Raw genomic sequence first — 12,657 nt, forward strand, 5'->3', positions numbered from 1 at the left:
AGAAAATCAAATACTATCTACCGATATGCTGGATTCAAATGAAGAAATAAGGTAAGATTAGTTATGTCAGATGATCGTTTTTTTGTAAGAATTGCAATTAACATACCATAAAATTAAAGTGTACATCAGGAATTTCCGATCAAGTTAGGTTGGGCACTAAAGGAAAATCAAAAAGTTGGAAAAAAGGGAAGTAGTAAAAGAATTAATAAGCACATTGTAGCACTTCTGGAGGGGTATTTTTTAGCAGGAAATTTAAATAAAAGTGATAGATATAGCGCGCAGGAAATGTGGAATGAACTTACGAAATTGATAGAGGAACTATTCAAAATTGGATAGCCAGGTAAGCCGCTCAACATAAACAAAATATGGCAGGCTGGACAATCTATGATAAATAGGATTAATAGAAATGAATAATTTTAATAACTTTTTTTTTTGTTTTTCTTTTGTTTATAACGTTTAAAATAAATATTTACCGGTGTATACTGTAAATAATGTTTTAATAAAAAATATCAAGTTTGTGACTGTTACGCCTCTTGTAACTGCATAAATATAGCGTTTTTTAAGCCCGCGTCGCTAAAGAAAAAATATTTTAACTAATCATACAAATGATACAATATAAAAATTACCCTGTTTATATCATTTTCAGCTGGGGATGTAATACAAATTTGGCTAGCTCAATATCACTAATTTGTATAATAACATCGTAACCTTAAATAGTAAGTTTATGTCGATCAAAAATTGTGAAATTAATAAATGATGATGACGCAAATTTAATACTTCGGAACATTATTGTATCAAAAAAAAAAAAAAATTCCGGACAAATTAGCCCAAAAGCCATTTAAGGGATAATTAATTTGCAAAAATAATTCCCCGAAATTTATTAGTAGTTTTCACTGGTTCAGACGAATTAACAAAAAAGTTAATGCAAGGTTCAGCAGAATTAATAATAAATTACCAGAGAAATCACTAAAATCAATTTACGTGATGCAATGGTTATGCTTCTTAGGCATAGAAAATTTTAAATGACATGACCACAAGAATTAATAGTATTGAAGTCTTGAAGAAGCCTGTTGTAATGAATTTGACAGAATTCCATCATTTCATCTGAATTCAATGCTTCTATCAAAGCTTTCTGAAATGAAATAATCCAACTTTATGCAATTGCCCAAAAACTTTAGGTCAAATTTGATCAGCTTAGTATACCATCCAGTTTATCCAATTCATCTTTTGAAGAAAATAGTAACCATTTTAAGTGAGTTTTTGATCTGAATAAGGAAGAATGGAATAGAATGGGATACTATGGATTATGAATTTGAAACTGAGAGATGTGAAATTCATGAGATGGGTAGATAGTAAAGAAAATATTAGCAGTTTGGATAATAATGTGGAGTAGTGAGAAGGAACCGCCTTTTATAGTTCAGGGGCTGGTGGAAAACATGATATTGTTTCATTTCATGCTTTATTCCTCCCTTTAAACATGATCTACTCCATTCGTTCTTTATTATTCATTTTTACTTAGCAGTCAGTGCCCCTGGCTTTTTTATGTAATACTTTGCAAAAAATACAATAATGACCTTTTAGTTAGTTACTTTGTAATTATAGTGTTAAGTAAATGACTTTATTAATTATTTGATACAATTCAGTACACTGTTTGAAAAGGAAAAGTCCTTTTTTTATAACAAAATAATTACATATGTTTATATAATAGATATTCAATAAATAATTTTGACTGGTATTATGCAAATTTGTGAGCATTAATTAAAAAGGAAATGTAAAGGATAAAAATAGATAAAGAGACTAAATGTTGGAGATTTCTATGACTAATACCTACTATTATTAAACTTAAACTAACAACTGTTAAAATAAGGCTAAGAAAGATTAATACTGGATGCCAATCTTTATTTATTACCCACAGAAAAAACACGAACGTACTAATACTCATCAAAAAACAGATGATACCTTCTAGAAAGTGGGAAATTTGAGAGGGACTCAAATCATTCAATTGAGGGAATTCAAAAAACTTGGGAAGTCGGAATATAGTACAATGCTCTATTTGAAACACTTCAAATTCTTCCGCGGAAAAGGTTTCCAAATTGGCAATGCTGTGTTCATAAAATTGTGTTTTGCTTACCCAATTAGATGTATTGGTGGATTGACCAGTCATGCGCAAATCGGCATCTCCGAAACATGGGCCACTCTTTGCATCCCAGGATATAGCTTTGTTTGCTGATTCACGAAGGATTCGGCTCAATTTTGGCGCTTGATTGTTGCCAAGAGAGAAAAGGAAGCTATCATTTGTCCTGCGTTTATGATTGTAATATTTAGATTCACAATAACCACCCCCCCTATGATACGGGTATATCCTAACACTGTTGGGATCATTTTCTAACCATCTGACACCAGTTGCTTTCCATTGAAGCGGATTATATCCTCCAACCACTTCTCCTGTCCCGGAAACTTTTATTGCAATGACAGTGCGTTCCTTATTATCACAAATTTGGTGAAAACTATCAATATCAAACCCATCACGACTACCACGCAAAATGAGCTTGAACTTATATGGATTCTTTCTAAACGTGTATGGATTCCCATCCTTGTAGTCTATCCAACTTGCAATTTGTGCAGCATCTTTAGCACTAATAATCTTGGAGTCAAACGGAGATGCAGACACTCGTAGTGGAAGGACGCAAGATTGCAATTCACAACCAGAATCCATGTGATATCGAATAATATCCTCATTGAGCTGATCAGGAAGAATTTTCCGATATAAATGTCTCACTTTTTGATAATAGTCCTCTCTAGACATTTGAAAAAATCTTACTAAAGGAATTAAACTATGTAATGATCTTTCAAGAGTTGAGAAATCTTTGTCGGACCAATCAGAGTGCCTTTCAAGGTCGGGGTTAGTACGAGAGATCCCCCACTTAATTATATACTCCCATATCTTGACCTCAGGCATGTCAAGGTCATCACGTTTGAGAATATAAATAAGAGTGGTTTCGTCCAAGCGCAGGAAATCATCAGACTCAAACAACGCATTCGGATTTTTGCAAACAATTTCTAGAATATAGTCACGTAGCTTCACGAAGGGTTCGTGACGACAAGATAGCTGCAGGATGCCAGTAAGGTTTTGCTGCAACCACGATGATTGTTTTTCAATAAGATAGATTTGAGTGCAATTAATAAGTTTGCAGAGTCTTAATTCATTAGCAGCTACTAGGATATCTAAAGCATGGGTAGCATTTTGGTTAATATCACTGGAAATGTCTCCGGGTTGATCATAACAAATCTCGCCACTGTATATGTATCTATTCGTCCAAGAAACAAAAATTATGTTTAATACTATGATAACCTTATGTGTTACGCATTATTGTTTGCGAAATATACTTTAAAAACAAATAAACACAACCTGAGTATAGAATCGAATACTGCTGGTAAGATGGTTTGCTCCTTGAGAATAACCACGCCGTCCTTCTTTGCGACCAAATTTTCGGAAAGTGCTGTGCGAAAATAGGGTGACCGTGCACTCAGAATAAGTGAGTGAGCTCGAAACTCTTTCATTTTCGACTCCTGCCCTACTTGAATGAGTACATCAAAATCGTTCACTGCGTCCTCTAGGAGCTTTGAAATTTCTTGCAAGAAGTCTGGGAACAGAGTATAGCTCATGACTTGTGAATGAATATTTGTTACAGCACGACATATATATATTAGTACTGACTTGCACAAAACGTCAGATGAGCAAAATAAACTTTAATTGGTGGATCGCTTAAACATCATCTCGTGATTAATGTTACGAGAGAGTACCAATCTCATTTGGTAGGTAAACAGTACAATTAAAGCACATTTGTTTTTTTTTCGGGTGCACAAAGAAGTTTTTCAGATATGTAGCTAATCGGAAGAAATAGCGAATTAAATGTATGATGTTATCAAAGAGGGAGGAAGTACGTGAGAATGCGAAAAGGAAGGAGGAAGTGTAGGCTTTACAGCCTAGAAACTGCAGATCCTTCTATGGATGGCGTCACTGGTCTCCTTGTCAACTTTTGAAGATGATCCGCTACAAGAGAAAACTGTAGAACTCATCCCACTTGACCTAACATTGCACCGCTCGAATGGAAGTTCTAGCAAATAAAAAAAAAGATTCAATTTTTAAAGAACCACCCACTTATTTTCCCCAGAAACATAATTACCCGGTTTTATCCAGAACTTCGTTGAAAACTCCATATAACTTCTCCCCAACCAGAGGTCATTTGCTCCTGGTTCCTTCATTATATTTTTTTTACCATCCAATAAATAATAATAAGTATATTTACCAACCAGATTTCTCATAAAGCCCAAGCAAGTACTACTTACACTAAAAGCTTTCGTGAGACTTAAAAATTCTCTCTGACAGTCCTTAATTCGAATTTTCATTTATTTTCCCAGCAACGTCAACCAAAAAAGCCGTTTCTTTTTATTTAGAGTAGAGTGTTTCTCTGTTTTCGGTCCACTCGATAGAAAACATTTTTCACACGGTAGTAGACCAGCATGGGGAAAGAGAAGGCTGTTTTGCCGGTGGAAAAAATCGAGCAATATAATAATGGTGGCTTAGCTTTTTTCAATCTGACTGATCATCTCGTGACTTGAGGATCCAACGACAACGACCCGATCTATAATCCCGCACGCGTGGTGTAACCGAGGTGATGTTTATTGTCACATGTCAAGTGACCGTTAGGAACGCGTTGTTTATATTTATCTCAGCGACTTAAAATTTTTTTGCAGTCTGATCTCTATTTGTCACACCTTATTTGTCACACCTTGGACGGGTTGGGACGGGTTTCTGTTACTAAAAATAGTAAAGTCCAGTTACACCACGGGTGTGGGATTACTGTTCCAACGACCCTAGCATCACCATGTAAAAAATGGTAGCCGGATCTGTTGCCAGGTTACATATGATCCGGACAATTATTATATCTTCGGATTTATATAACATTTACATATAATTTAAATTAACTAAATTCTTTATTTAAAAAATTATTCATTCAATAATATAAAGTGTAAGTACTAATATATATAAAAATTGCATTTTCCTGTTATTTGAATAAGTCCACTTTTACACTTTCAATAAAATATTCCATTTAATTGACAAATTTATTGACTTTATCAGTTTGAATAGCTATATTAAAAGTCTTATCTATATTTTTATTTGGAACATCTAAATTGTATGATATTGAGAATTTTTCAGATATTAAAATAATAATTCAAATTTATAGTACAGTCACCTTTATATAATGATATATATGTCAGGACATATATGAAATTTTTAGAAAATATCGTTATATCAAAGTTATACTGATATTTATATGTCCTCACATATAGTGGGAAAATGAAATTTTATTGGTATAACAAGTTTTTAATAGTATATTGGTATATCGAATATTGGTATATCAAGGTTAGACTGTATGGTAAATTTCCTTGTGAATAATACCTTTATTTATTAAGTTTAGATAATGACTTTTTGTTGGGGAGTTAAATCTGTTATTTTAGGAATTGAAATTCATTTTCTTTTTTTTTTGAACTACTATCATTTTCATCTAAAAATTTGTCAAATGTAAAAACTTCTTCTTAAATAAAATTAAGTAATCAATATAAAGTAAAAAATTAAATATATATAAATAAAATGATAATAGTTTTACTACCTCTTATTTTCATTTTTTTTTTATGAACTTTATGTTTTATTTATGCAATTACAACAATTTTTTTTTGTGATTTGAATAATTTTTTATATTTATTCAAAATCCTTTAAATTATACATGCTATCCAAATTATTTTGTGATGCTATAATTATAATTTGGGATGTCATAATTCATTTAGTTTATATATAATTTACTATATAAAATGCTAAATAATTTGGGATGTCATAATTGAATTTGGGATTTTACTTATAATTATGGCAGCCCAAAATAATTTGTGTGGCATGTATATTTTAAATTAATTAATTTTAAATCTCTACCATTTGATTTAACTGATTTTAAAAAAAAATAGTATTTATTTTGATCAATATCTTCAATTTTTATTGTAATTCCAATAAATTTTTAAATTTGAATAGCAAATTTTTTAAATGTTGATATATTGAAAGAGGTAAATAGATAAACTGTACTGTACGGTCAGCTAAACTGTACTGTACGAAAATATTTTAGCCAATCATAACTCATTATATACTTTTCAAATTTTTTAAATTTTTTTTTATTTATTATACAGTAAAATTTGATTGGTGAGTTCTCACTTCGTACAGTACAGTTTAGCTAACCGTACAGTACAGTTTATATGTATACTCTATTGAAAGTAAGCTATTTTCCAAGCAGAAATTTCCTATCCACTTTTTTTACAATTAAAGTAAATAAAATTTACTATTGCATTTTTTATAATTATTATTTGATTGATGATCAATAATAATTACTTTTAGTTGAAAATTGATTAAATTTTTTAGTAAGGGTGCTGTCAGATATTACTTAATATTTTAGGGGGAAGGGGAATAACTAAAGATCTTAGGTTACATACAATACTATATAAGGAATTATTAAAGTTGTCTGCCTAAACCTCTCCAAAATTCTATGATTAGTTTCTCCAAAATTTTACTATAGTTTTATTATAATTTCGGCAAGATTTCAGCAGTTTCGGCATTTATAATAAGTTTCGTCAGGTTTCGCTTTTCTCCAGAGTTTCGCCAACTTTTTAATAAGACTTTCATATAGTTTCAGCAAAGTTTCGCTATTTCAGCATTTCGCCAACTTGCCAAAACCCCCTAGTTTCTCCAGCAACCTTAGGAATTATATATATAACATATCTTACCTAGGGAAGGGGGGTAAATTTTTATATTAAAGTGATATTAGGTAATATCAGACAGTGCCCTAATTGCAGATTAATAAATTCTTCATAGTAATTAGGATCAATAATAGAAGAATTATTGGAATTTTTATTACTAAAATTATTAAAATTTTCAGAAACAGTAAACTTTTCTATTTTTTGATTAAAAAGTTTTTGATATTGATTATTATATATAGAACAAAAAGTAAAGTAAATTTTTTTTTCAAGTAATTATTATAAAAATTAAACATCTTTTTTGTTTAAATAAAGGCTTTTCTATAAAGAGAAATATCTTTTTTGAAAGTTCTTATAAATACATATAGAATATTTTTAATCCAGTTTTTTTATTAGATTTTATTATTTTATTATATTTACATTTCTTTTTATTTAGATTACAATTACAGTACATATATTTATAACACCCATAGTATATTCTAATATTATGTATAGTTAATATTATATTCAACTATATTAAAAAAAATTTTTGCATAAAAATAAGATGTAATTAAAATATGTAATAGGTAATCTTTTACATATATGATGATCAATAGTATATAGGATTTTTGAAAACTGCAATAATTTATTTTATTTAACTTATTTATTATATTTATTTTATTAATTATTTTCATTTTAACTTTTATTACAAATAGTATTAGAATTTTATTTAGTTGAAGTTAGTCAAAAAAATTTGCATTATAATTTTTAAATTATAATGCAAGAGTATTATTTTCAGTAGTATAATTTAAAATCATTAATTTTATAAATAAGAAATTACCTATATTTTTTATCAAGTATAATTTTAATAAAACTTATTTTTTTTAATTGAATATCTAATATCATTTTACATAATTATTTGTGATTTAATATAAGACTTTTCTAATAAGTTAAACTTTAATTAACCTGTTAAAGTATTAAAGTTTTCAGTTATTTTAATTATTGACAGAATGATAATAAGGGTTTAAAATTTGTGCACACCTGCACATGTGCGCACCCCCATGGATATATTATATATAAAAGTCAAAAATGACATTCTAAACCCTTCATGGCTCATTAAGTAAAGTTGTAGAATGGGCAAAAATACGCATAGTAAATAAAATTTTAAGGCTCTATAATATGTACATAAGAGTTGTGATATGAATATTTAAAAAAATCAGGATTTTACTAAAGTAGTTACTAAAGTCACGTGATAATTGATGATTGATAAAAATTACCAAAAATGGAAGGGTGCGTACATGCGCGGGTGCGCACAAATTTTATTTCTGAATGATAATATATATATTTATTTATTTATTTTTATATTTAATTAATTTATAAAAAAAAAACAATTAAAAATAATTAAAATAATCTTTTTTTATAAAAAAAACAACAATAAAAGAAAATACTAAAATATTTTTTAAATTTTAAAAACTTTTTTTTTTCTTTATATTTAAGCTAATATTTTATAAAAAAAAATAAATAAATAAAGTTTTTAATTTTTATTTTAAAGTTTTTAAAATTTAATTTATTTTAATTATCATACTTTTTAAAATTCTGCTACTCTTATATAAATTACCTAATAAAAAGATTACCAAATTATTAGATTATCAGATTATTAGAGATTATAGCCAATAAATATTCAGTAATCTAATAATAATCTGATAATCTAATAATCTTTTTATTAAATAATTTATATTAGTATTTTGTATAAATCAAATTTTTTCTCTGAAATTTGATTTAATTTGGACTTAATTTGAATTCAATTTGAATTCCAAAAAATATTATCTTAGGTTTTAGTAATCTGATTTTAATTTTTTTTTTAATTGATAGTTTTTGTTATCCTGATCAAAATAAAAAAAAACATTAAAATTAAACTGCTAAATTAAAAGTTATTTGCAAAATACATTTTTTATTCTTTAGGATTAATCAGAGTTATACTGTACTATTATGAATTGATTTATGTAGAACATTAGTTTATATAGAAAGTAGCAGAATTTTGAAAAGTACAATAATAATTTTATAAAATTATAAAATTAATTTTAAAAATAAAATAAAATCATAAAATATTAAAGGATTTTAATAGATTATTAAAGCTTTGTATTTCTGGTTTGATTTCAATTTCAGTTTTGAATTTAGTTCCTTACTAGATTTTTTTTAGGTTAAAACTTTTTATTAAAAAGTTTTTACAATTATATTTTAACTAATAAATATTTTTTTAATTAAAAAATTTCATTTAAAAATGGTTTCAGATTAAGAAGTTTTTCAAAAAAAAATGGTTTCAATTCTATTTTTTTGATTGGAAAATAAAATTGAAACTGATTTTTCAAACTGAAATTATTTTCAGTAAGATTTTTAACTGAAAAATATTTTTAGTTAAAAGTTTTGACCTGTAAATGTTTTTTATTAAAAATTTTAAACCAAAAAACGCTTTTAATAAAATTTTATGTAAGAAATGGATTAAACTGAAAATTAGAACTGAATTAGAAATTTAAAGCTTTTATAAATTATATATAAAATTTATTTAATTATATAAAATTTTCTAAAAATTGTTTATTTAAAAATAATTATTAGTTTCAAAAACTATTAGTCTTTTTAGTTTTATATATAAAAAATCAGATTATATAGAATTGCTATTTTTTACAATTTTTATAATTATTTAATAGATCAATAAAAAACTAATAATTTTTTTAGAATCATAACTTTAAAAAACTAATTGATAATATTAATAAATCAGTTATATTATCTGATTTCTTAATATAAAAAATGTTTACTAAAAAAAAAAGAATTTATAAATAAATTGATAATCTTTTAGTCAATTTTAAATTGATCTTTAAAATGATTCTACTGCATTATGAATAATAAAAACCCTATAAAAATAAGAATTGGTTAAGTTTAGATTATATAGAATTGAGTAAAATTATTAATTATTTTTAATTTTAATGATATTTTTCAAAATTTTAAATTATATACTTTTAAATTCAATAAAATTTATACTATTAAGATTATTTAAATAAAAAAATCTAAATAATTTTATTTTTTTAACTTTAATATTTATTAAAATACAATATAAAGTGGATATAGATATTTGGAATTCTAACAATATTTTATTATATAAAAGAATTTTTAAAAAATCATATCTGATATACAGTAAATTTATTTATTTAAAAGATTAAACTTAAAAAAAACTGGCAAATTTACAAAAAAATAAAATATTATATGGTATAGGAAATCTGTACTCAACAATATAATTATTATATTTATGAATGTTTTTATACTTTAAAAAAATAAATTTTAAAGAAATAAACTGGTAACTTTATTTTATTAAATAGTTAATAATTCCAAATTTTAAATTATTGATGTTATTTAAATTACTTGCCATTATTATTTTAAAGTATATTCATAAGAATTAATAAATAAATATTTTGATAATATATTATTAGTTGTGAAATTATGACGTAATGCCGGCCAGTATTTTATTAGATTTTTAATTCTGGCCAAAAGTACATTATAGCAATTTTTTTATATTATTTAATTTTTCGCAAATATACTTTTTTAATCCCTATTGTTATTACCTTACAGATTACAGCTTATTATTTCTACATCACTTACCAATTACTCCTATTACTCCTATTACTCCTTCACCAATACCTTCTAAAATTCGTAATTGTGAATGCCCATTATATTACTTTACTAATAGTATCAATTTATTTATGTAATGTAATCCAGTATGCAGTTAACTCTCCATAAATGCACTCTCAATAAATGCACCCATTATATGTACTCTTTACAAATGCATCCTTTAGTCTTGTCTAAACTTATATGTTTAAAATCATCTACTTTTTTATAAATGCAACATCCTCTTTAAATGCACTATTTTTGAAAATTAATGTATATGATCCCAAAGGAGGTGCATTTATAGAGTTGACCGTATATACTATAACACATATTATTGTTTACTCATTTTATGTGTTTTGAAATTATCAGAAGACCTATTCGCCCTATAAAAAATTTTTCAGAAAAATGATCACGTGTCGGAGTTTCATCGGAATGAAAACTAGAAAATGATCATTTATCGGAGTTATTCCAATTTTTTTTATAGTAATTTTTTTTTTATACGAAATAAATTTCTTAGATTAAAATGCACAAAAATTAATTTTTATTGTTCAAGAACCTCAACGGGAATCTTGATTCTTACATTTTAGTATTACGAGATGCTTAGAATAACTGTTTAGATTTCTTTTTCCACCTAAAAATAGAATAAGATTTCTGACCTTTGCTGATTTTCTCAATTATATTCGCTCGAGAATAGTGATACAATGTACTGTATAAATGCTAATCAAATCACAGACTATTTATGATTTCACACTGTTAAAGATAATTCTTGTCTTTAAATAGCCCACATGCTTAAAAAAAAGCTATTGGCAGTTACAAACTTTTAAAAAGACGATTATCATTTCGGCCAAAATTATTGTAACTTTAGTGGACGTTCCTATAATGCCAGTAGAGATGATAATCTCAATAAATTTATTTTTACCTTATCAATAATAAATAAATATATTTTTAGTAAGATTAAATATCAGATATCTTTTTAAAAGCGTTTAAAATTTCTAAATACAAATAACTTTAATAAATTTTAATAAATGCGTTTACGGTATATGTAAAAAAAAGTATAAATGGTTATAAAGTATTAATTAATTTACACAATATTATTCTCAGATTTGTTCAACAATCTTTGCATAAATGTGATCCGGGATAATCTTATAGCCATATGGAAAATTTAAATGAACAGAAAAAAACAAAAAAAAAGAATTTTCTGTTGAGAAAAAAAGGGTCTTTTTTGTTTCAACCCGAATAAAATGAATAAGAAATAATAACAATGCAGTCTAAAAAAAAAAGATTATTTATTAAGACTATTTAAATACACGTAATGCATGATGATGAATTTTTTTTAATAATACTTTTTATGATCAAATTATTTTCGCTTTGTCGTGCTAGATCGACTCGGTTGGCATAATATTATAAAATTAAATTATATTTGTTATAAAATTAATGAAACAAAAATAATTTTTATTTCATTTTTATAATATATATATTTTTAAAAGGGTTAATTAACCACAAATAATAAGTGTGATAATTAAAATAATTAAAATTATTAGGATCAATAATATAAGGAAAATTAATTTACAAAAACTTCCTTGATGCCGAGACGCGGAATTTTGATTAATCATGTTAATCATGTATTGTACTGTACATTGATTAATTCGCGGTGTTTCATTGAAATAAATTTATATGGTACAAAATTTCATCGCTAGCACCTGATTTTACATTTTTAGATAATTAATTTTTATTATTATTTGACTGGGCAAACTTAAAAAAGAAAGTTTTTGCGCCATGATACAGGCTGAAATCACTAAATTAGTTTAGTAATAAAAAATCAGTTCACGTGACATGATCCGAATTTTGATTTACATTCGTTTTAAATAAATTAAAAGGATCATCCCATCGATATTCATTACATTTCCGAGATTTCCGAGACCCGAAATTTATTCATTTTTAAAAATGAATTCTTTAAATTTAGTTATGACTTTATTTCCTAAAAACATGTGAATGTAATAATGAAATTTTTATTACTAAAATTATTTTTTATGGAATACGGATTACGGTTCCATAATAATCCATTAATCCACCATATTTCAATGAAGTAAATAATAAGTTTAATGATAACAATTAAAAAACGCATGCAGAACTTGATATGGTATTGGTTTGTGCACATTTTGAATTTTTTTTGTTTACATTTTCTTTTTAGAAATTTCAGAAGAAAGTTCTTCATACTTATTC

The 12,657-nt window shown here is 26.0% G+C and overlaps 1 protein-coding gene across 1 annotated transcript; it reads right to left on the reverse strand.

Moving 5' to 3' along the window:
* Window positions 1-1,857: 1,857 nt before the first annotated feature.
* On the reverse strand, window positions 1,858-4,410 carry OCT59_006377 (uncharacterized protein; the record flags this gene model as incomplete). The annotated part of the gene is made up of 7 exons (XM_066141235.1): window positions 1,858-1,868; window positions 1,960-3,308; window positions 3,410-3,644; window positions 3,719-3,765; window positions 4,103-4,118; window positions 4,188-4,260; window positions 4,351-4,410. 7 exons carry the CDS (start codon window positions 4,408-4,410, stop codon window positions 1,858-1,860), a joined length of 1,791 nt encoding a protein of 596 aa, XP_065998046.1.
* Window positions 4,411-12,657: the final 8,247 nt, after the last annotated feature.

The sequence above is a fragment of the Rhizophagus irregularis genome, chromosome 14 (genome assembly GCF_026210795.1).
Source record: "Rhizophagus irregularis chromosome 14, complete sequence".
NCBI classification, from domain to species: domain Eukaryota; kingdom Fungi; phylum Glomeromycota; class Glomeromycetes; order Glomerales; family Glomeraceae; genus Rhizophagus; species Rhizophagus irregularis.